At 38.3% G+C, this 26150-nt stretch overlaps 1 protein-coding gene across 2 annotated transcripts in view; it reads right to left on the bottom strand.

Moving 5' to 3' along the window:
• CSTF3 (cleavage stimulation factor subunit 3) overlaps positions 1-26150 on the bottom strand; it is a 91087-nt gene that overhangs the window by 49724 nt on the left and 15213 nt on the right. The window contains exons 2-3 of one of the 2 annotated variants that reach the window (XM_074997628.1): positions 23893-23994; positions 23664-23759 (exon numbers count right to left, since the gene is read on the bottom strand). In XM_074997628.1, coding sequence (XP_074853729.1) covers positions 23664-23759; positions 23893-23994 — 198 coding nt within the window. Of the gene's footprint in view, positions 1-22841; positions 22889-23663; positions 23995-26150 lie in introns of both variants that reach the window. The other variant, XM_074997630.1, reaches the window with a different exon arrangement.

Below are 26150 nucleotides of genomic sequence, written 5' to 3'. Positions count from 1 at the left end.
AAAGGGCCACAAATGGACCAGACTGAGAAAACAACCACACCCCAGATCTGCCAAGTATCTGAAGGTTAGCTGTGTTAATCTGTATCCATAAACATAGCAAGAAGCCCCGTGTCACCTTACAGATTAACAGATTTATTGGAGCACAAGATTTTCATGGACAAAGACAGATCTGCCAGAGATGTCTCCACCCTCACTGTGACAAAGGGAACAAAGAAGCCTCCATTTTTTCAGGCAGTATGGAAGAATATCTAACCTATGAAAGATATATCTACCTCCTCACTAATTTTACAACAGGAATAGTCCAAAGACAAGACAACAGAGGAGACTGTGATGAAACTCAACTAAAAATATCAACTACGTATCAGTTTCTAAAAACTGATCATCAGAATAGGTCAACTACACCTCCAAATAAGGAATATGTGAACCAACAAGATACACCTCAGAGCATAGGAAAAAGGGAGTCACAATCTGGAACTTCAGGACCAACTCAAAGGATCTCTCTGCTGATCATTGTCTTATCAGGGACCTTACATACAGAGAGTGCCAAAACTTATTACCAGCGATATGCTTGTGTTTGTAAGTTCAAGGATGACAATAGATGTATTGTCCTACATGGATAGTACAGTGACTAAAACAGAATCCAAGAACACCAAGGAAGGACAGCCTTTGAGTTTAAAGCACTGGACACGATAGAACTGTGAACTGAAGCTAGATCATCTATGTGTTTCCTGTGGAACCCTGAGCTTGTCAATCTGCCTCAACTGGCCACTGACAAACTAAGGACAATATTCCACCTCATCGTGCTGCAAGAACAAGCTGACTGGGACGTGTGCAGATACTAATTTCATGGGGCAATGTAAATACACGGAAAGCTTCAGCTGAAATTATTCCCCCCCTCCATATGTATCTCACCCACTGAGTCCTACAGCCAACTCCATCAAGGGTCAATCAGAAAACCAGGAACTTCTCTGCTGATTTCCACCATGCTAACCAGAAAAACTCCTCAATGTTAGTGTTTGGAAGAACATGTTTAATCTCAAAATGTTGACAATTACATAAACCCCCCCCCGATTTTCTACACCTGTAGTCCTTCAGAAACATAGCAAAGAAGTAGAGACTTGATTACAGAGCACAAAAATAGACACTAACAGGGAGAATTAATGGTTACAGAAACATTTTCACCATTTCTGAATTTTGCTTCTCAGTGTCTTCTCAATAAATCAGTCTTGCATATTGCGGGCTGGACACACACAGCTTGAGCCAAAGCCATGAAAGACAACACAAATCTTTTCATTCATTTCACTGGATTTGGGATTAAGCCCCTTGCAAGGCTGAATTGATGACTGAAGCTCTGTCTTGGGATTGCTGTTTTATTAGAAGAGTATTTACACTATAATTTTAAGTGTCCCAGCTACTCACGTAGGATTTAAAATGCAAAAAAACCCTCACAATTTTATTATAAGATATTCATCTCCAGAAGTCCCAGACTGCTTCCTCCACTAAAAGCAGGACGAAAAAAAAAAAAAAAGACTAATTTTTTAATAACTTTTATTTTTCTATCTACACCCGATGTCTAGAGAGGCTAAACTGAACCACAAAAGGCAGCCTATGTTGGAAATTAGAACAAATCATATATGCAATCAATTAGGCAGAAAAAAGCACAAAGACGTGATCAAAAGCAGTATGTTAAAATTAAGCTATTTCCCTTAATTAAGGCTGTTTTCTTTGAAGTTAGAAAATGTTTGAATGATTTGTTGACATTGATAGCACAACGTCATCCCACTAATGGTTATTTTATATCACAATTTACAACCAGAGAATAGCAGTACTCTGGAGGATGAGGTACATTCAAACTTGTAACTTAAAAGACAGCAATACTTAACACCATTAGGAAGTGTGAGTAACAGTTTATTAGGCTGAATTTGACAAAGATAAGAAGAGAGACATCGAAAGGGAATTGTAAAAGTAGTTAGTCCAAAACTCAGGTTCAGGAATTATTTTTGTAAACACAAAACCTAAAAACACATATTGGACAAAATTAAAAAATAACCACCTAAGCATGTATTTATGTGCACAAGTATAGTAACAGGTAAGGAAACAGACAAAAACTGCAATATATAGAAAAATCATTTTCAGTATTTTAAGAAGTCTCATTTTGAGGAAGTACTGTACTTTAAAAGGAAATTTATTTTTCTGTGAGGTCTCAATCTTGGAAACATGTAAATAGAGTTTACTCAGGTAAAGAGTCCAACTGGCTTTAAGGCTATCTGTGTCAGTAAACTGATACACATAAAAATTTGGAGAACAAGATCACAAGCCAGTTATTTGTTTCATATTTCCAAAGCTCTTACTTACATTAATTTTTAAAACAAATCATCCAAAAAAGTTAATGTAAAAAGCAATGTTTTAATAAAAACAAATGTTTTAATTTTTGAAAAACTATCCATTAGTTGTGCTTTTAAATTATCTCAAGAGCCTAAAATTTGGGCATAATCTAAAATAAATGAAATCTTGATCCCAAAGTATCTACAATAAGGATATTGTTTAGAATAGAAACTCTTCAAAATTATCTTACATTCAATTATGTGTGTACGGAAATTTATTTAAGCAAATTTTAATGATGGAAATACCATAAGTCATTATTACGATTAATGCACTTGAAGTAGTACAGCAAAAGCTTATCCGGATCCAAGAAGCAATATCTTGCATTTGTTTTTTAATGATACATCAGTTCCACAGTAGTGCTTTTATGCAAGTTACTTGTTCCAGGACACAGGTCAAACGCATCTCATTTTATGTCTACTATACTTATTTCAGATTCTTTGTTTGTCCATTCAAGAAATCCTCCTAAACAATAAGAACTAAGACCAGTAAATTTGTTATACAGCTTCCTCTTATAACTTTAAGGAAGGTAAGGATTTGGTTGAGCAGCTTCATTGCTTGCTGCTCCCCTTCCTCACTTCCAGGGAGCGAGGGAAAAGAGCACTTTGCTGCATTCCTCTGATGGAGGAGAGAAGGGAAGCTGTGTGCTTTGTTCTATCCCCATCACAAGGAGAGGAAGGGGAACAGCAAGCTGATAGGGGTGAAGAGGGGCTCAGGGAACAGGTGTAGGGAGAGGAGCAGGAGTCAGGTATGTGGGAGTGGGAGACTCGAGGCAGAGGGATGGGTGCAGGCCTTAGGGTTGGGGTGAGGCGAGGCTCAGTGAAGGCAGATGGACAAGGGTGTGGGTTTTGGAAAAATACAAATCATTTAAATAAAGCATGTACATTTTCCTTTTAATTCCAATCCCTTTTAAAAAAAAAAAAAAAAGACGACTTAGGGACCGGAACATCATCAGATAAATTTGCTAGTTCTATGGAGAAGAGAAGATGAATAGAAGCTATTGGAGAAACAAACAAAAACAGTTTACTACTCTTTGCCAGGTTATAAACCCTTGTTTCAAAACTAATATTAACCTAATGTTTTATTGGGGAAACACCTCTGACATGATAAGCCTATTGGCCTAAAACCTATACTTAGTGGACAGACTACCTGTCTATGATGGGTTTCATTTTTCTAATATATATTGAAACTAACATGTTGTAAGAGGAGGCAGGAGAGGGAAATTTCCCAAGTTTCTAGTAAGTTTAGATTGGAAATATTTTCCATGATGCATAACTATTTTATATTTACATTTAATGTTTACACTTTTGCAATTCTAGCGCAAACAATTTTCTATACACTGTTTTACTATGCCTCAACTGTAACTAGAAACTCCCTTATGTGACAAGAAGTCATTCCTCAAAATAGGGCTGAACACATTAGTATTCTCTATCAAGTTATGATGTTTATGAATTTTTTGTAGAGGAACTCACACAAAATAGAACATTTAAAGCAGCAATTTTATGGGAAATGTTTTGAAAAGGGTAAAGAATAAACTGAAGTACTTGGGTTCAGTATCCTTTGTATTACACACTTTATTCTGGTTTCTGGAGTATAAATCTATTAAACGAAAGGGATCAAAACACCATGAGGATCATGTAATTTTTGTATGACGTTTTTGCAATTGTTTGCACACCCAAAATCTACTTCCTCCGTTGCAGATTTATATGTTTATTTGTTTAGGTGTTATAATGTAACAAATAGACAAGAGCCCAAATCTCTTTTTCTTATAAAATCATAATGTAGAGTTTTATTAAAGTTACATGAATGACATTTCCACTGAAGCTATTTTCCAGCTTAACTCTGAAGTTTATTTACTATCCAACAAGATTTCAAACTTACACACTATTCTATACAAGCTAAATACAGAACCGCAGAAAAATAAATTAAAAAAAAAAAAATCACATACACACCATGCACCAATCAAGATCGCAGAAGTTTTTATTATAGCAACAATGAAGGAAATCTGTATTACAGTTTTTAAATGAAAAAAATCAAGATAATTGAACAGCAGTAAGTTTAAACAGTGATCAGAAAAGACTGCAAATAATTCTACTGAACCAGTGCCAACTGAGACAGATATGCTAACACAGCTCCACAATTCACACTATCAGGGTATAAACTGCAGTTAGTGAAACTAGGTACTTCTAACTACAGGCTCACAAGCACTATACAGGGGAGGTATAGTGAAGCATGCTTTTGTACACTACAGATCACATCACCATAGCCTGAACTGCTGAGCCATGTACACAATACTACAGAATTAGAAACAGAATTTTAGTCCTATCGAGTTAAGATCCAAAACACCCTCTCAAGTCTTACATGTGAAAGTTGTACCCATTTAAGGTGTGAATTTAAAATGAGACAAACCCACGTGAATGCTTATTTCAGTTTAAAGGATGCATGTTGGTTCAGTTGAAGTTGCAACTGACAGGTGTCCACTCAAGGATTTACATCAGTTTAAATTCACACTTAAAACAGGTACAGATTTCCTCACACAAAAGTCCTAACTCTGAGCTATTAAAAATATTGCTGGAAATGGACAGAAGGCTGTAGAGAACATTTTGGCCAGATGTTTGACTGTGTAAGTATAAGTCTGTGACTTTCAGTAGGCATGTATGATTGTTTAGTACTGTTTTGCTTGGTGTTTATTTTTATCCACATACAATGATAAATGAGCATACGCTGATTGACAAGACTACTTAAGACTCAAAATGGGGAACCCAGAAATGGAAACAATGGATAAAAAGCCCAATACTCACTTCTTGTGGGCCACTGGGCTTACCCCATGCCATTCTTCCTAAAAGAGCCTATACATAACAAGCTTGGACATCTCTCCCTCTGATGTGAATCCACAGGAAGAAATTCCACCCTCAGCAGCTCATGGGACATAAATGTTTAGTCTCAAAAACTAAGTACCAAGCGAAAAATGTAATTAAACAGCTCATTCAGAACAAGCAATGAGATTCACATTGGTCCTTTTCACATTGGACAAAGGTCTTTCCCAGCAACAAAACTGTAGACACCCATGCAGACACACCAAGATACTGTCAAGATTTTTCTTTTCAAAATGAAGACTGAGGAGAGATTTCAGGTTGAACTGTAGACAGGTGTACTATATATGAGCAATTATACATAATAAGATCCTTTGATGGAAATGGCTGCAGTAACAGTGAAATCATGTGTTTTGGCTATTAAGAAGGCAATCAGGGTCACAAAACAGAGGTCAGTTAGGGTCTTTACTGTGATAACAGAGGAAGACACATCCATGGATCTGTCACAGGAAAGAAAAGATTATGTTCACTGCCGCTTGTGGTGGAAGCAATAGTGTACATGCGAAATTGATAGTTCAAATAAGATGAAAGAAGCAGAGTTCAGTATTGAGATTATCTACTCTGGCAAAGACATGCACCACTACTGTCTGATAAATGTCTTCCTGTGAAGGCAACTACACAAGTTTGTTAACGTGTTTCCTTTCCATGTTAGATAAGTGGGAAACTAGGAGTGATTTGGGAAATAAAGCCCAGTTTCACATCTAGAGTAGCTTCCCAATACAGGAGGGACACTGCTGATTAACTTGATATGATCTTTTGTTTAAAACCATCTTCTTTTGTTTAAGCCATCTAAACATAAGCCATAATACAACACCACCTAAATTATTTAGGTCTCTGAAGGTGAAGTGTACAGAAGACCATCTTCATTTCCAGTAACTTTAGATGGAGAAAGGAGGCCTGCAGAAACCAAATTCCTTGAGTGTAAAACATCCCTTCTTCACCATACCTCACAGTGGTTCAATATGTGGATACAATAATTTAGATAGCATACATTTGGAAGTATTCTCCATATTGCAAGTTGTTCCCAGATGTCCGTCAAATTTTTGTGAAGAGGTATGGAGTACATGCATAGCTCTGCGACCCACAAACCTCAGTCCACTGACATTGCCTCATGAAGAGGAGCTACAGGTACAGTGACTAGCCATGGCTATTACTGAAGTTCCAATTTCTGTAACTTGCCCTTTTTACTGAAACTTGTTTAATCTGTCAAATTCTTCTTACTTCATTGATTGTAGGGAATGGAGCTATGGCACCGAGATAAGCCATGTTCAGAACTTCTCATATATTCCAGTTATCTCAGTGGGAGAGAAACGGACTCAGTGAATAACTGTGCTGAAGAGCTCCAGTGATGCCAGCTGCCATTGGCAATATGGGTAAATCCTCAGATTCCTTCAAAAATTGCCGCTCAATCTATTATCTTTAAAGTAGACAACACAAATCCCCATTTCCAGTCAGCATCTTCCTGACTGATAGTCACACTACTAGTCCAAAAGGCAAAAAGCTGAACTGGTAATACTGTCCAGTTATCAGTGATATAAGGTAACAAAATGATTGAAAAGGTCCCAGATACACTGTAGTCACCTTGAAGTTTCTTCTTTCATTCTGAAATAAGCATTTAATGTTAGATTTATTTCAAAATTATATTAACTAGAATGAGTCTTTGCTGCATTCCTGCAGGAGTGAGGCTGTGGACTCAGTTTAGTGTGATTTGTTTGCTTTTGCAAAAACAAGTATTGTGACTTTGACAGTCCTGAGGACCCATGTATATTTAAGTAGTGGACTCAAAATAAAAAAGCCCAGATCTTTCACTGTTAGGACTATCAGACTGTCCAGAGAAAACATTGGTAATTATTTGATCCAGAAATTTAAGGACAAACTTTTTGCTGCTTTGAAGTTAAAGATAATATTGCTGAGATCACGCAGCACATCATGGGTGAAGGCATTTTCCAGATACTCAGTCCCCGTCATAATCAGTATGCTGTTGAGGGATACTTTTGTACTACTTACAGCCTAAAGCCACTCATTCATTTTTTCCCCCTCATATTTTTGATCAAAACTAAAAGTTGTAGTAAGACACTCAATTGTTCTTGACACTGGAAGCTACATTACCCTCAAAGAAAACAATGGTATCTCAACAGGTCTTCCAAATGCCAAACCTCCTGCTGGAAAGAAATTTAATGCCATGGTTGTATAATAAATATTCTTCCACGGTTACATCATACAATACCATGCCTACTGCTGGACATTTCTAGAAAAATCTATGATTGTCTGGAAGTCCACATATTTATTCTTTCAATCACAAATGGGTGGAGCTACCTTCTGAAGCTCAAAGTATTTCCTCATGTGAGATTTGTAGCCCTCGTGACCACCTAGATGCAAAAGTAGACACATTCCAAGCTATAATACTGCAGTGCTTACAAATGTACTCATGGCTAGAAAAGCCATAGATGAACTGTGAAAAGGATGGGAGAAACCATATGCATCCCCTGATTTGCAAAGCACTTGTACACCACTCATTTTAGAGATTGCAACTGTATTATACAGATCTTTAGAAAGCAGCTAAAAACTAGGTAGACTCATCTGGTGTCTAAAGCACAGAATCTAAATGAGATTTCGCTTCTCAGAGGGCTCAAGGGTGCCATTTGCTTACAGATGCCGGGTTTGTCAGGCTCCTCTAGGTAATACTGATGTAGTCATTCCTATAGTACATTTAGTAGGTTCAGGCTCTTAAGATAAGACAGATGGAAAGTTACATCAATGCACTAATCCATCCAAGCCCCTTAATCTACAAGGTGGTTCTTGGATTATCTCAATAGCTCACTTTGCCAGAAGATGTGGTACCTTACAACAGGGCACAAGCGAAACAAAAAGGCTGGAAAGGGCACTTAGAGCATGAGTCTTGTCTATCTTCACTCAAAGCATTCAAACTTATAAAATGCTAGTTAACAGCAAGGGCAGACTAGCTCAAAAGACTGAGCAAAGTGATCACACCCCACTGAGCGTTTAGCCCAGCCTTTGAGGGAAATGGTGCTTCCAAACGTAAAAGAGCATTCAACACCACCTTGCTCACAAGTGTTCGCAACACATCAGCCTGCAGTTCTGGCCACTCAGGTGATGAACCATTCCATATTTTTGCCCTGTTTTACAAATACTGAGGTTAAGTGATGTTAGAATGCTGGCATTCCTCCTCCCAGCATAAGATCATCTGTCAATCTAATATATTGAGAGATTTCCTTTTAGAATATGTAAAGTGGTCAGTAATCCTGAAGTATACAGACTTGTGAAAGTATGTCTATTTTCAAATTATGTTGTTACTGAATCACCTATGAAAAATTCAGGAAAAGCAAACCAACGTACAGAGAGAAGCAGGAAAGTTCCATTCAGAATTCCCATTTATAAACTGCATCAATATAGTTCCTGACCGTACTTATTCATTCAGGGTAGCGCTCACTTTTAGTCCATATTAGCCATCTACTAAGTGTACAACATTTTCAACAGGATAGAAATCAATTTAATTACTCTAGCACCTAGGAGCGCCAGTCATGGACCAGAACCTCTGTGTGCCAAGCACTGTACAAAACAGAAGAAAAAACAGGTTCCAGCCCAAGGGACATGTGTTGTCTGATTTCTTCAAATATATCATTGAAACCATTAGATTTTTTTTTTAAGCCCATGATCGCCTTTTCATATTAAAGAGAACTGCCATTTTATCTTTTAAGAACTATAGACGTTTCTGTCAGACAGTGTGAAAGATTACTAATGATTGTACAGCACTGACTTGTGATTGTAAATGCCAGTTTAATTCTAAAATCTCAAAATGTCCCATGGAACAGTTAATGGGCCACATAACAGCTATTATTTGCTGTTTATACTGCTAGATGTGTGTCTCCCTATATATGTAAAAGGCATATTTCTGCGCTCACTAATAGCATTACAACCTCACCATAATCTATGAAGCTGCGTGGACATAAATAAGCAGTATGTTAAAACGAGCTATGTTAACACTAGTGGAACAACTTTATCATTTCAATATTGGGGTTGGGACAGCAGGTTACTGAACTTTAATTTCAAGCCTTGGCACTAAATAACAAAAAATATAGGCTCAGAAAGGTGGCTATGTTAGTCTGTATCTTCACAAAACAGAGAAAGCAGTACTGTAGCACTTAAAGACCAACATTATTTATTAGGTGATGAGCTTTCGTGGGAAAGGCTTTCAGATCTCGAGTATTACTGAGAGAAAAAAATTGAGTAATCAGCTAAATGATGGGGAAGAAGATGGGGAAAAGGGGAAAAAGACCTCAGCAGAGCATCAATTAAGTAAAATGGGCTGTATGCCATCTTTGCAAATATCAAAGGTGGGGAAATTATCTTTGAAATGCATTAGATAATTGAGATCTTTGTTGAGTCCAGCTGATAGGTATCAAACTTGAAAATTAATTCCAATTCAGATGTCTCTTTGTAATCTAATGTTAAAATCTTTCTTTTAATACACAACCTATTAAGTCATTAATAGTACGTCCTGACAAGTTAAAGTGCTCACTTGAGTGGGGGGAAGGCACAGAAGAGGACCAAGAAATGCAGCCTTTACTGCTAGATGCCATTCTTATTGGTGCTGTGAGAACATGGGCTTACAGACACAAAAGAGGAAAGGGTCCTTTTTTCCCCCAAAAGTGCAGCCGGTAAGAAGCTACCCTCCAGTCCCATTTAATTTCAAAATCTCCACTTATCAAATCAATCTGGAAGAAACATGCAACTCCATAGCTATACCTGCTGCACTCCCGCTTACTGAAGACATTTCTCACCCATTTTTCCAGTTCACAAAATGTCATCTGACAACAGCCAGTGGTCTCGCTCCAGGCATTTGTACAAGATTTTAAAACTGTAGGCATCAGCTATTTTCCCCCAAATGTATAGTTACAGAAATGAAAAAGCTTTTTTCCTTACCTAGTCAATTCCCATAAGCACATTTATGCTATGATGTGACTCGACCATAGGAAAAGTTGCATACAACGACCATACAAACGCCACTTTACTAACATCTCCCTTCTGTTATATGCCTATTTTCTAGCTACTTAGGTGAAATTAGCACAAAAAAGTTTTTGTATGATTGCCTAAATCACGCCAGCCAGCCATATTTTGGGGTGGGTCAATGAAATAATGCCCCCCTAGCCCTGTCTCACTGTAGAAGTGGATCCCAGGTGCCTGTGCCTAATTGCAAATGTTTACAAGGCACTGGACAAGTCACCCCTCGTGACATTGTGGCTGTGCCTACACTACAGTGATCCTTCAAAAGAAGTTCTTCCAGAAGATCTGTTGCGATAAAACTTCTTTTGAAAGAGTGCATCCACGCATAGAAAAGCTGTTAAAAAAAAAAGCGATCTGCTCTTTTCATGGAGAGCACCTGCACAGCCCCCGCTCTTTTGAAAGAACAGGCCTGGGATCGAAAAATCCAGCACCATGAGGATTGCGCTTTCAAAAAAAGGGCCCCTGGGGCATCTACACACCTTTCTGAAAGATTTTTTTTTGGGGGGGGTGGGAGAGGGAGGAGGAAGGTGCTCTTCCTCATCTGGGAGAGGAAGAGGGCCACTAAAAGAAGCTGCGGTCTCCCAATGTTATAGCGAAAGATCTCATTTTGTGTGCAGACGCTCCTTAAGATTTTTTGAAATAGCCCCTCCTTTTTTGAAAAAACTCTAGTGTAGATGTAGCCCGTGTCCATTCCAGTGGATTTTAGCATTTTACACTAATTCAGTAGTTTAACTATTCTGCCATGACATCTCTATAACATACTCCATTTTACAGACAGAAGCTAAGCCAGTCAACAGGGAATGTGCAGAGATCATGAAGGGAAACCCAACTCAGAACCAGGATCACAACACAGGAGTTCTGCAATGTTAGTCCCAATTTGATCTTTTATATAGCAGGTTACGTTTTGTTATGTAATTGCACCTTCCTGTGGCCAAAGACAACATTGTCTGGTCATCAGATGAAGCAAATCAAAGAGTCACCTAGCAAGGAGGTAACTTGCAGCAGTAGTAGCCAAGTAGCCAGAAACCCTTCTGCTCCCCACAAAAACATTGAACCAACCCATGTTTGACAACTAAATCCGTAATAGAAGGCCTGACATAAGCAATTATAAAATGGGGAAAGACAGATTAACTCATGATCTTTACAGAGTAGAAGACAGGGAAAAAAAAAAAGCTATATATGTTTAGATTTGAAGATTTTTTCAATGAAAGGGCATGGAACTATTTTTTAAAACGAAAACTGTAATTAGTTCCAATATTTCTAGGCCCCCAAAATCCTAACATGGGGCGCACACATCTCAGGCACCAACATCGGCTCTAAACTCACAATCCTGTAGAATAGTCCAGGGACTATCAGCTAGAAATCCTGGCATCTTCCTCTCTCTCAGCAGCTAATAGTAGGGGATAAGCAAGTGTAAGAAGCTTGCTCTTCAATTACGCTATGGCTTCTCTCTCCAAATCAACAGAATCTGTTTGCAGGCTGTTCCTAAGGTTTTTCAAACTCCTTCCATGACCACGTAGAATATGAAAATTCACATTTTACACAAATGCAGTCAAGACTGGATGACTAAACAGAACAATCTCACTCATTCTTTGGTATGTATCCATCTGTTCACATACATGAGCTTTCTTGAGCTGCACATAATGTTACCAAATTGTTCATTTTAACCACAGAGGTGTATCTTAAAGAAAATGAAAGTGTGTCACAACTTTTAAATAATCTTATTACATTTAAGACCACAGTCTTGTATGGCATAGTGCATATGAAAGCTTTACCTCAGCGAGGCCATGATTAGATTCTTTTATTCCAAATGTCACTCCAAAAAACACTTCAACATATCACATCCAATTGTGTATTTGACATTACAGGTTTGGTTGAGTTCTCATAAAAACCTACAAAAAAAGATTGGGATTTAACTCCCCACCCCCTCAATACAGGATTTTGTACACTCCCTGCCCCACCACCCCCAGCCATGTATAAGATTCAACTAAGGGTAATAAAAGAAAAAAACAAAACAAAACAAAAAACACCAATTTAATTGAGTTAACATCAGAATAATCAGGACTAAACTTATCTTTTAAAATCAATATATAAACCACACTATCTCCTCATAGCCAGTGAATGGATTTATCTACACAAGAACCCAAAAAAAATTCCTTAAGATTCCACAGAGGTAGCTCCTTTTGCAGGATAGAGACCAATGGAATGTTTGTAATTTTTGTAAACTTATAGTCCCACAGTACACACACAGCCAGAAACTGAGCTACATTTTAATATTAAATACAAAAAACAGAAAAAGTAGTTCATGCCCTGTTGGCCTTTTTGTATAAACATGCCTTGGAATTCCCACCCTACTTCAGCTTGGGAAATACAGGGAGGATGTTTTTAATCTCAAAATCATCAGAAATATCAATTCTTTGCTGTTTCAGTTCAGTTATGTCTTAAATAACTACTTCAGTCCTTAACTGAAAGGACAATGATGCTGAATCTTTTTGCTTTTGGATTACTGTAAAAGCAGTCTGAGTTAAATGTTCACAAAATTGAAGTTCAGATAACTGAATAAAAGCAGTTTTCCCTTGCGTAACTTCTCTGCCAAACATATGCTCTCCAGGCACCTAATGTACATGCCAAGATGGATAGTGGACTAAAGATCCCATTTTATTATAAAAATAAAGCAAAATTGTTTTTCAAAAATAAAAATCAAAGACAGAACTCTTTCTAAATTATCTTTAAAATTTAGTTCTCTTGCAAAAGCTTCCATTACCATGTTTTTCTCTGCTGCTGTAGAGTCAGTCAACAAGCATACAGGAAGAGAAGATACACGTAACTCCCAACTGAGGATACTTCATCTCCTGCAACTCACTGACAGATTAAGTCACCCATGTAATACTTATAAACAAGTCTTCACTTGGGAGAAAGGCAAGGGGAAGATGGGCAAGACGATTTGAAAAAAGGAAGCTGTGTTTGTGCTCTGTCTTTGGTAGGGCAGGGAAAGTTGTTTTCCTCCATATCAAAGAAAAATCTATGTTGTATTTTGAGAGTCACTGAAAATATCCCTTTATCATGCAGTCCTTACTGGTTAATCTTTAATATCCTTATCGGAAACTATGTCCAATAGGAAAAAAAAAAAACAGTGTTCAACAAGTCATGAGACTGAGCACGTAAGATGTGTAATTTATTCAAATGATCAGTTTTGGACTATTCACAATAAAACCGAGCCTAATGCAGGTGATTTGCACATGCTCTACTATACAAGTTTATTGACAAAACGATATAGAATTTCTGAGGGGACCAGCAGCCATACTGCACATAGTGTATCCATATTTTAAAAAGTTGCTAATTCAATCACAGACAAATAAGAGTACTATACGGTCCAAACCAATTACCATAAAGTAAATATTTAGTAACAGATCACTACATTTTATAAAGTTAGAAAAATAAACATTTTCATAAACAAAAGTGTAGATACATATAAAGATGTATGCTTGCTTTCTGTGTATATAAACAAGAACACATGCACTGTACACATGCATCGCCATTTCTCATGTGGGAGTTGCTTACACATATATTAAAAGACTGTCAAATGTTTTCTCACAATAAAAATCTTTTCATTATACTATTAATAGGGTTTTACAAAATTCATGGCCCATCTGTCAATTACAGTAAACCCTCAATTTTACAGACCCTGATTTAGTAGAGTTCAGCAACAACGGACATCCATCCACCCTGTCGTTCCCAAAACCCGCTTAATCGGGGTCTGTAAAAGTCTAAATCCCACCTCCACAAAAATGTAAGGGACTTACCCAAGCCGCTGGAGACACCACTGCCTGGACTACCACTGCTGTAGCGGGAGCTGCCACTTGCTCCTCCCACCAGGGATGGGGTGCCATGTGGGCAGATGGCACTCACGTATGCCCCCACCCCTGGTGAAAGGAGTGTGGCAGCTCTGGTACCGGTGGCTCCTCTAAGGCGTAGCAGTGCCTGGCAGGTCCAGCATGCAGTATGGGGCCAGCTCCAGCAGCATGGCACATGGTAGCTCCAGCTGTGCAGCATGAGACTGGCTCCAGCAGTGGGGGCGGTGGGTTGATAGTCCCAGCCATGTGACATGGGGACAGCAAGCTCTGGCTTGTCCAGCAGCAGTGGGCTTGAGAGACCATGGCTTTTTGGGAGGGGAGGTGGGAGGAGGAGCAAGGAAATATGCGGGGGCTGGAGGAAGTGGCAAGCTGCCACAGTGGAGAGAGAAACCAATCGTACAGAGGAAAAAATTTCCTGCAGAACAAATTACAGTAAACCCTCAGATTTAATGGACTTTTGGGTTGACGCACCCACTCCCCATCATTAGTCCATTAAATTGAGGGTTTACTGTATGTGGTAACAAGGTTGTCATTATTTCAGCTATCTAAAATTTCAGTGATGTAACTGCAAGGGTCTTGACTGAAAAAGGAATTGTGGGAAGGACTGTAAGCTTATTAGGGGGAGATGTGTGCAGTGCTGCTACTCTTACTTCCCCACTGCTGCATGGGGCCATACTGCCATTAGAGCTGGGCAGAGAGAGGTGGCTGCTGGTTGGAATCCCAACTCTGAAGGCACAAAACACCATCAATAGCAGCACAGAAGGATGCCACAGTATGGTATTGTCACCACTACTTTTGAACTGCTGCTTACAGAACTAGGACCTCAGTCAGACTAGATTTTACAGGTAGACAGCAGATTTCACAGTTAGTGATGCATTTTTTCATGGCTGTGAATTTGGTAGGGCACTATCTACTCGATATTTAACTGTAAACTTTTTACAAGCTGCCACTGGACATGGGACATGATGTGGCACAAAGCTCTGCAAAGCCTACTACAGGGAAAAGATTCAAATACAACTAATGCTCTAACTGAATACAGTAAATCACATAAGTTTAAGTTACTGGTACAAACAGATCACTGTCTTTTCTTTAAGAGATAATTCGTGGTCTGCAAAAGGTTTTGAGAGCTAAGAAAACATGCACTATTTGAGCGTACAACTGGGTTGTTGCCTACAAATTTTTAACACAATGTGTGCAAAAAATAGTAATGATAAATAGTTTTTGAAGTATTCCAAGGAGTATGGCAGATATTTGATCAGCTGATAACTGGAGTGACATATAAAAGCGAGGGGAAGGACAAGGTCAGAAAAAAAGCTGGTAATAGTAGCCCCTTCAATCCAGGTTTAAGTGACCCATGCACAAAACTTGGCCTGGCACAGAAGCACTATACGTATTTCAAGTCGGGTGCCAATGAAACCAGGAAGTGAATTAACTTGTGCCTAACTACAGATAAATTCAGAAGTAGTACTAGCCTATTATTCTTTCAAAAAAGTAGTACATAAAATGGCTAAAGTTTCCACTGTCTACATATTTTCTGTAAGTAGGTCTTAGAAGCTTTTGAAAATTGTATCCAGTGAAGATAGCTAAATGCTTGTGCTTTTCCTATTACAACAGCTTAGGCTGATGAAGCTAATGGAAGCCTAAGGTTTCTACTGTAGTATGTTTGGTGCTTTCAAATCTAAATTGTAGATGTCTTTTGGAACAGTGTTCAGTTATCCAATCATAATGAAGTGAACATTCCCATTGCCACATCAAGGGGCAAGAATATTGTTAAGGCAGAATAATGAACAACCCAATTCTTCATGCAAAAATGGCAACATTCTACAAAAGATAGCCATAGTGATATTTCTGCATTATATATAATCTTTTCACCATTGGTATTAGAAGTCCACTATTTCATTTTTGTGTTAGTTGTACATTTATCTGGCTTTCATAAATATCAGTCTTCCAGTTCAATACTGTGTAACTATTTTAAGTCAAGCATCTGATCAATTGTGGCTGTGTAGAAAATTATTTCAGAAACTACACAACTCAAAACAAACTCAGTTCACTTTGAAAATTGCACACCTTTATATACTGGCTAGAAGGGACAGGAGAAAAATTGCATTTGATTTCTACTACAAGTCTACAAAAATCACACAGACATAGAACAACATTTATTAACAAAGGAACAAGTCTATAAGAATAAGAAAAGAATCATAAGCAGTACAGTTGTAAAGAGATTAAAAGCTTAGAACAGAAGTTTCCAAAGTTGAGGATGTGTACAACACTCACAGCAACATAAGTTGACCATGAAAAATGTTTATGTAAATGATCAAAAAGTGTATTTTTCATTAAAATTACTATGAGTCTTTATATGAATTTAGCCAACAGTAGTTATTTCTAATTCAGTTAAGGTGTTACCAATAAAGCAATATCAGCAGTAGAGAAGTCTACTTTGACACATTAGCTCCATCCTAATAGAAATCAGCTCAATTTGTCAAAAAGAAAGCTAATTTTGAAAATATATATTCACGGTTTCCCCTCTCCACCCCCCAAATCCAAGCATCAGGAGTAAGAAAATACTGTCAAGCAGAAAGAATATTTTAAACAAAAGCAATCAATTTTTCTAAATGATTTTATTAAAATTACATTTTTAATGTACAAATATATTGAAATGATACATTCTGGCCAGTATTCATACCGATTTGAATTACATGAGTTAAAGATACTCATGTACTTTTATGTTGAAAAGCAAAGCCATCAATCCTAGCCTTTGGTTAAATAGTTCACACCCTCTTTCCTTCTCCCATGTACAAGAATTCTTGTACCACAATTCTTGTTAATAAACTACATTTAAAACAAACATATTCATATTAAAGTTACAGATATTTCTAGTTTATGTATAGAAAGATTTCCTCTTTAGTGAAAACAATTACATAATTCAAAATTGAGAAATTTGTAACAGTGAAAACACATATGAACAGCTGAAATAAGCAAGTGCACTAGCTTTGCATTTATTAGTTTCTGGGGGTTTGTGTATGTGTCACAACTGTATTGTGGCTGTGATTTTTAAGTATCTTATTAAAGCAAACTTTCTGAACTCTCCCGACAGCAGAAAGACCGAACAAGAAGATATTGCAGTAAGTCCATGAAAGAATGAAGTTAGAATGGTATATGCTTGCCCAAAGCATGCCAGACTATAAAAAGGGATCCTAACAGCTTTCAGGGATACCGTTTCAAATTTCTGGTCTGAAAGGAGATTATTATTTTCACTCAAGGATATTGTAAATGTAGATTGTTGTTTGTAACAAACTGATTGAAAAGAATTTGCTGCTGATCCATTTTTTCCTCGGGAAACCAAGAACAAAGAAAAATTCCCAAAAACTTAAAAAATAAACTAAAGATGTTTTCCAAAGGTGTTCACTGCTGTCCCGATCAAACATTTATACTACCAACCATGTAAATTCAGTGCAAAAGAAAAATTAAGCCTAAACTTATTCTAAAAATAAGTATCTAAAAATAAGTGGGTCGTATAGCAATCTGGATCAAATTCAGATGCCATGGATATATCTATACCGGATTCAAGGTCCCACACAGTGTACTTCATCAGAATATACATATTTTGTATTCCTATAGCATCCTGAAAGATCCTAATGCACTTATAAACAAGCCTCACAACAACCCTGTGAGGTAGGTATGTATATCTCTATTTTACTGACAGGAAACAGTTTAAATAACTTACCCATGATGCCACACCATACCAGCAGAACATAAATAGAATCCATATCACTGAACTATTAATTTAACATTTATAGCATATATGGATATTTTTGACTTGTGACATGCTCTCTTAAAACCGTAAACAAACATTTTTGTAGATTTACGAAAGGCGGTTGGTGGGAAGGGCCTTTTTGCCAAAGAAGGCATTGTGGCGAATAACTACAGATAGTACCCGACTTACAAACAGGTTACGTTCCACACACGTGGTCGTAACTTGATGTGGTTGTAAGTCGGAAATACTCTTACACTATAATCCCTCAAGGTACGTGAGGGTTGCGGTCCACGCAACCCTAGCATACCTTGAATTTCATGTAAGCCGGGGAAGGCTTTGGTTGGGACCTTGGGAGGGGGGTGAGGGGTTAAGCCTGGGGCGGGTTAGGGCAGCAGGAGCGGTGGGAGGGTGCAGCTGAGGTGGGGCTTACAAGGGGTTGGACCCAGGCTTGCATGGGGTTCAGTCCAGCCAGGGGATTGGAGCCAGGACTGCAGGGTTGGAGCTGGAGCCCTGGGTGTAGCTTGAAGCCAGAGCCTCGCATACCAGGAAGTATGAGCTGGGGCTGTGGGAGATTGGGGGTGTGGAACAGGGTGAACTGGAGCAGTGGAGTTAGCTGGGCAGGGGTAGAGCCTCATGCACCTGCAGAGGCCAACAGCGGGAGCCCCATGTGCGGGAGGGGTGGGGATCAAAGAAGAGTGAACTGGGGCAGGGTTGTGTTGAGGTGGTAAGGGGGAATAGAGTCCCTGCGCATGCCAGTGGCATCTGACACCCGAAGCCCCAAGCATGGGGGGGGAAGGGGAAGAAGGAGGGGTGAGCTGGGGCCATGGGAGGGAGGGGTTGAGCGGAAGGGGGTTGGAGCCCCACTGGCGGCTGGGAGCCGGAGCCCCAGGCACAGGTTGAAGTCAGAGCCCCATGCTGGGGGTGAGCCGGGGCTGCAGGGGGGTTGAGCCAGGCAGGGGAGAGGTTGAATGAGGGTGCACCGGGGCTGGGTGCTTGAGCAGGGGGGACAGGTTGGAGCCCCGCATGTGCTGAGCCAACCACATGGTGTGAGAGAGAGAGAGAGAAAGATCTGGGTCCACACGGGGGTTGGGGTTGGGTGTGTGTGGGGGGAAAGTGTCATGGCCCAGATGTGCGGGGGGCGGGGCTAGTGGTGGTGGCTGAGACACAGGAGTTGGAGCTGGGTCCGTGGGGGTTAAGAGGGGAGGCGAGCTGGAGGTTGGTCATAAGTACAATTGGTCCTAGAGTCAACAAGTTCATAAATCGGGGGACTGCCTGTATTCTAATGATAAGCAACTGGAAAAAGACAAAAATTACAGACTACTACAGTGACTGTTACTGTGCCATATTAGCCACTTCCTAAAAAGACTTGTTTTTCAATTTGTTATAAAACAGATGGCAGAGCATATCCCACATAAGACTCCTACTGGAGTTTGCAGTTATTTCCTCCATTGCTAATAAAACATTCCTTCTCCCCATTGCCACTCTACGTTCTCTCATCCACGCATTTCTTTAACTCCTTGAAGAAATAGGAGCGAAGGTGAAAAAAATCAGGCTGTTCACAGTACTACGTGTCTATTCTTCTGTATATTAATAGTTGTGTCTCCCGCCAGTGAAGGGAGTCAGAGAGGAAGTGTGCTCAACTCAGATTAACACAAATCTATGTTTAGATTAATTCATACACTACATAGTCAGTTTTCATAAAAAAACCTTGTATACCCCCAACACTATTCAGCGCACCAAAAAAACCCCAACATTGTGATGTATCCCCAGTTTAAAGCAGCACATACCAGGAAACTTGGAAATAGGTATTAAATGTCATCATAGTTAAGTGACGAAAACTCCTTTATATAATATGCTACTATAGTACACCATGGAACACACTTCACACTGGAATAGCAGAAAGATGAGACAAAGCTAAAGAAATACGTAATTCTGAAGTTAAATATTTTAGTAGGGTTTATTGCTCTCTCCAAGAATCGTCAGATAGTTAAGGAAAAAAATAAGGGAGACAGGATTTATCTACCACACAGACTAAAATATCAGTTCTGAACACTGAATTTGAATTGCTTTCTATTCAAAGATACAAAAAGCAACTCAAAAGTCAGTTCCTGAAATCAGCTAAAAGGAGATTTAAACATTTTTACGAAGAAACTTGAATTTCTATAATGAAAATAATTGAATACAGATATTCCACATTCAAGTTAACCAACACCAGAGGGTGTAATCTTCACTCCAACTGATTTCCCTATGCAATACAGAATGCTAAATATTCAGTTTCTAACTTTTTTTTTTTCCTTATGTCATTCTGTCAGACTCTGAAGAGAAAGACTTTCACTGCCATTAAAGCTGAGAAAACGAGAGAAACACTGATTTACCATATTTGCTTCTCTATGATGTATGGAAGAGAGCTATGAAAACTGTGTTTTTATTACAGAGGAACAAAATCCGTTTTTACATTAGAAAGTCAGGTCTGGTCTTCCAGAAAAAGTGCAAATTATGGATGACTGAATTAGTAGGTTTAGGATTTAAAATACCACAGGAGTGAAGCTCATTAAGCACAGCTCCTGATAGAAGTTTCAAAATGCCCATTCTCTTCTGTTCAAGGCTGTGAAATTCCCTATCCACATTTCTTGATCAACTGAAGAAAATCCTCCACCAAGGTAAGACGACTAAATGTCATATTTCTGATAGGTTTAAAGCAAGGGTGTGCAAAGTGAGAGGTGGGCGCCATTTTGTGGGCACGAAATTTCATAAGGAGGGACTGCACAATCGGCTGCTGGGTATCAGGCTCATCCACCTCATTAAATATATTGAAACATGTTACTGTTTTTGTGTGTGTATTCAAATTTATATACCTATATAATAAAGCTTTTACATACTACAGTTATTTTCTTACACGTGCCAAAAGGGATGTTTTTTCATTTGAACATAGCTGAAATTTCTGTGTATCTGGATTACATAAGACAGGTTGGGGGCCCCGGCTAATTGCAAGGACAAAGAAAGGCCCGATGTAATAAGTTTGTTCACCCTGGTCAAAAGTAATAAATAAGCAGAATGGGTTTTGGTTAAATCCGTTAATAGTTTTCTTTGTACAATATAAAACAATAAACAAATTCCTCTAGTCCATGGGTGGTCAATAATTTTTATGGGGGTAACTCCCAGAGGCATGGGGTTTGGGATGGAGGCTGGGTGCAGAATAGAGCTCAGGACAGGTGAGACTGGACTGCAGGATAGGGTGTGGGGTCTGAGAGGGAATATGGTTGCGACCTGGGGCAGTGTATTGAGATATAGGAGAGGATTCTGACCCACGGGAGGGCTGTAGGAGTGGTTGCAGGGTCTGAGAGGGATTTATGACTTGCTTGTTCCATGTGACTCTGTGCTGGGCAGGAGGGTCTTATAGGCTGTCATCGCTCCCAGCAAAGTCTCTCACCTCTTACTGGGCAGAAATCTACCAATGGGAATTGAGAAATTGCGCTAACTGTCCCCACTCTCAGCAAGGTCTTTGAGCTCCTACTGCCCATTGCCAGCCAATAGCAGCTGGCAGATATCACTAAGGATGGGAACAGCATGTAAAACTGGCCAAGAGTAGTTCAGAGATTTTGCTGATGCAGGAGATGCGCCCCAAGCTCTCCCCTCTCTGCAGCTGTAGGGGCTCGCAGCAGGCCAGATTAAAGCCTTCTAGGGCCAGATCTTGACTGCCCCTGCTCCAGCCCCTGTCTCAGGTCACCTTTAAAAGGAGTTTGTATTAAGTTAGAAAAATGTACAATTCTGAAGTTACTTTGAAGCTATCTGCTCATAACATACATGATGGCAGGATTGTCATGTAATCCAAATTTGTATGTTCATTTTGTCAATGAAGTCAGGAGGGAAAAGAATCAAATTCACTTCTTATGCTGATGTCTACACATTACCTGGTAGAATTGTAAAGGCAGAAATGAACAATCAAGCGGTTTTTCAGTTATGCCACTAATTATACAGGTTACTACAGAGAAAGTTACTAGAACAGAATAATATTAAGTTTAAAATTAAATCTTTGTTTAAAAAGATTACTTTGAAGAGACCTTAAAATGTAACACGGTCAAGGCACCTCTGTCAAAAATGCTACACCACACTTATTTTTCTTCGTTTCTTCAAAAGATTTAATTTTATCCCCACATTTATCCTGCAGCCGAAGTGCGATTAAACCCTTTGAATTTGTGGCGATAGTTAACTCAAAGCAGACTCATTCGCTCCCTAGTTATGTAGTATCTCACTGAAATATCACCTGAAGGGTAGTTACTTCCTAAATTATTTATGCTTCAATAGTATTTGTGCTGATAAATACTACTAACTTTTCATTAGTTAAAAGATACAACATTAAGCAGAAGATCTAGTACAGAAGTGGCTTGAGGCCTCTTGCTTTAATACAAGAATGGCTGAGGTCTTAGAAGTTTCATTCATCTCTTAACTTAGAGGCATTTCCACTAAATAACAGCTCTAAATAGGAACCAATGATCCCAGAAAGAGCAAAAGAGAGCACGAGCAAGAGAGCTGTGATCAAGTCCTGATGCTGAACTCTAGATCCTGCAATTTATATCTGATTGGGTAAGGGATGCACAGGATTATTGGTAGAATTAGTTGTAAAATCTAATGTTCGGATTGGACAGGAGATACCCACAAATGAATGTATTTGAACACAAACATCCACACACGTTCTATCAGCCTTTAACTCACTAACATTCATATTATGGGAATAAAACAGTGCAAACAGCGGACATCAACAGAGTGAATATTTAAATGTTGCACATTTTGCACCCAACTATAAGCAGTAATTCAAGTACAGTATGCAAGTCAGTTACAACAGACTCCCTTGTTTTATTGCATTAACTTCTCTTGTGTCAGGATTAATTTGGACAATTTATATGATATGGTAAGAATTAAGCAATGTGGTTTGCCATGTAGATTCTTACTCACCAATCTGAAGAAATGTATTCATTCTGACAAACTAGCTCCTCTATCATCTGTAGAACAGATTTTGAGGAGCTTAACTAACAAAAGATTTGTCTATATTTATCAAATTTAACTTAATGACAGTGAAAAGCATATGTTCCAGGACAAAACTACCAATTAACTACAGAAAGTTAAAAAAAGAATCAAAATACCCACACAAATAATGGCATGGCATGGAAAACTATTTGGATTGGTCTTTTGTCCTAGCCAACTGGAACAAAAAACAGATACTGTTTACAGATATAAAAGCAGCTATGTAAATTAGTTGGACTTTTGATGGTTCAGTCAATATTTATGCCTAAACCATGCATTTTCCATACACTAGAAATCATCTTCCCTCCCACACGCTCCCTGGAAAAGACTATTTCAGAGATACTCAAAATATCCTAGGAAGCAAAAATATTAAAAAGATTAAAAACATTCATAGAAAGTAATTCAAATTAATTTGTACAGGAGCAAAAAAATGAGCTCTAAATAAATGACACAGGAGGCAATAAATTGACACGACAAGTAAATAAAAGGCTAAAGCACTCCAATACCATTGAAACTGTTTTAATGTTGTTGCAATTCCATAATGCAACAATCATCAGCTCATAAAAAGACCCAAAGAGTTGAGAATTCATTTTAATTACTCTTTTGCACCTATTTTACAAAATAAAGGAAAGATATGTTTAAAATCCTCCTTCACCTGGATTTGTTTATGTGCCTAACTTCAGTTATGTTTATCAGAGTGTAAACTTAAACTCCTATTAAGTGTTATATAAGAAAGAATGTTAAAATATTAACCTCTGCTTCAATGTACAGTTTCCAGAATCTGCCAGAACTGGGGAACTGGGCAACAAGGCGTTCATAGGTCTTCCGTGCTTTGTCTATAGGCTGATTCTAAAAAATTGAAAACCAACAAACAGCATTTACAGTATTATGATTTATGTAAATGTTTATATTGACTTTACTCCAGAACCAAATAGTGTGAGTGGACCAATAGATAAGGAAATGTAATCCTATGTCACTAAACCTGTGCCTCTCGAATGAGAATGCTCCAAGCGTCAAGGTCATATGGATTGTCTTCTAATTTCTTTTCAGCCTTCTTCACTTTTTCTGGCACATATTCAGCAGCCTGGGGGGGGGGAAAAAGTAGAGGCATAAATGTCTTTAAGCAAAGTCTGAGGAATCCAAGACTACCCATAAAAATTTAATGTCTTTTGAAAATACAGCATTTCATATCTTGGTATTTCTGTTCTTAGCTGTTACACTGAAATAGGTAAAATTAATATTTTAAAAGTATAGTAAGTTTTCCTCCTGCAACATTAAAATGTGTTCCCATCTTCCCAATGGCAAACATTCAAAATTTGATGGCTCATTGCCCAAACTAGAAGTTAGAGAAATAAGATATCCTTAAACTAAGTCTACATTGCGCACTTTACAACTGCACTGCTATACCACTACAGCTGTGCCAACATAAGGCGCACTTTGTAACCACTCATTACAGCTAGGAGATACAGCCTCTAGTTGAAAGTGGTAGCTTTGTTGCCTGGAGTGCAGCTCCCACTGAGAAGGCGCTATCCACACAGGCACTTCACGTCATTAACTTATGTCATTTCTCAATGGGGGTGCGTGAAAAAACATTCAACCAAAAGTGGCAATGTAGATAGCTTAAGTCAATAAGAATCATATTTTAGCATGTAAATTTGCTAACAAGCGCTCTGTATCTGTAGTATTATTTACCTGATTATGGTTCTTACAATGCAACAGAATATGTATTTGCAGTTCGATTATTATAACTGTGTTAAAGTAGTTAAGCTTGCAAAAATACATAACCATATGGCGTATCCTGAAATTTTCTTCTTCGCAAGTTCAGTAACAAACTTTCAAAAAGTCATATGTATGTTAAAATCAAAGCCTTTGAACAAACCAACTTTGGTTAGGACCTTTTAAGTTAAACTATAAATTTAGCTCATGTTAAGGCTTTCTGCTAAAAAAATTTTTTTTTGTTTACAAGTTATTGACACCAGCACCACTCTCCACTGACTCAAAATAGGTTAAGTGATTTGTTCACAGTTTCTGCAACAGTTCACTTTCAATCAGAACGTTTTTTTTTAAACTTTCAGCCTAAGCAATGAATGTTTCAGTAAGTAATGTGAAAAAGGGGTTATGATAAACTGTTTTTAAAAACTATTACTAAAAACTTTGTATTTTGTTGTGCTGTTGCTTTTCAAAATTCAAATCTACTAGAGATTTTACAGTCTCAAATAGAACATACTAGTATATTTACGTATTTGACAACCACTAGTGCTGAGAGTAGCAGCACTAGACAATAACTCTATAAAAACTTTAAACAACTGCTGGAGATATCCATTCTGAAATATATGTGGCATTACATTTTTTAAAAAAAAAACAAAAGCACAGACCTGCCCAATTTTAGGATTACAGTGAAAGATTAGCCCCAGATGTAACATTCTATTATCGAAGAACCGCAGCTATCAGTACTTCATACCTACCATTCACACGCAAAAGCAGGAGATTGCAAAGCAGCGAAGAAGCAAGCCCAACAAATATTGACAATACATTGAACACTAATTTTGTTTCAGCATAAATTCGCTAATATCCTTTCCTATCACAGAGCTTGTCTGCATCCCAGGAAACGTGTTTATGGAGGTCTGACTTCTAAAGCACACTACCCTTACCATGCTGATTAGATTGTGTAGAGCCTGCAGATCAGCAACAGAGGTTCTTCAGGGCATTTTAACAGAGTTATTTCAAATAGCACCATGATAAAGCACAACAGCAGGGTCTAACGAACTGATTACTGCACAACATGTCAGTGTGCTTTAGAAATCACACTCATTTAAGAGGGCATTACCCCATCAAAGTCTTATTATTTCAAGACCATAAACCCAGTGAAATAATGAGCCCCATTGGAAGACCATATTCTCAAGGCTGGAAAGGAACAAGAACTGCCATTAGATTAAGTTGTATGATATTTTAAATATCCCAAAGATAAGCAAAAAATCAAAATAGTTTTAATTAGAACCGCAAAAAAAACAAAACACTTGATGTATGCAACTAGGCTGAGTTAATGCCCATGTAAGAAGCTTAGCTTTCATTTTCTTGACATTTTTATTGTGAATTTTACACATAGGTTAAGGTACCTGGGACTACCTGATAGCTTCAAAAATATATTTTTTAAGTATTTCTATTCATTCAATGCTAAAGTTTCATAATGCCACTTATGTATTAATATATAAATGTCTTACATTCTTTATCTGAGCAAAA

The sequence above is a fragment of the Carettochelys insculpta genome, chromosome 6, assembly GCF_033958435.1.
Source record: "Carettochelys insculpta isolate YL-2023 chromosome 6, ASM3395843v1, whole genome shotgun sequence".
Lineage (NCBI taxonomy): Eukaryota > Metazoa > Chordata > Testudines > Carettochelyidae > Carettochelys > Carettochelys insculpta.
Note: the sequence above shows the minus strand (reverse complement) of the source record. Positions and strands in the feature narration are given on the sequence as shown.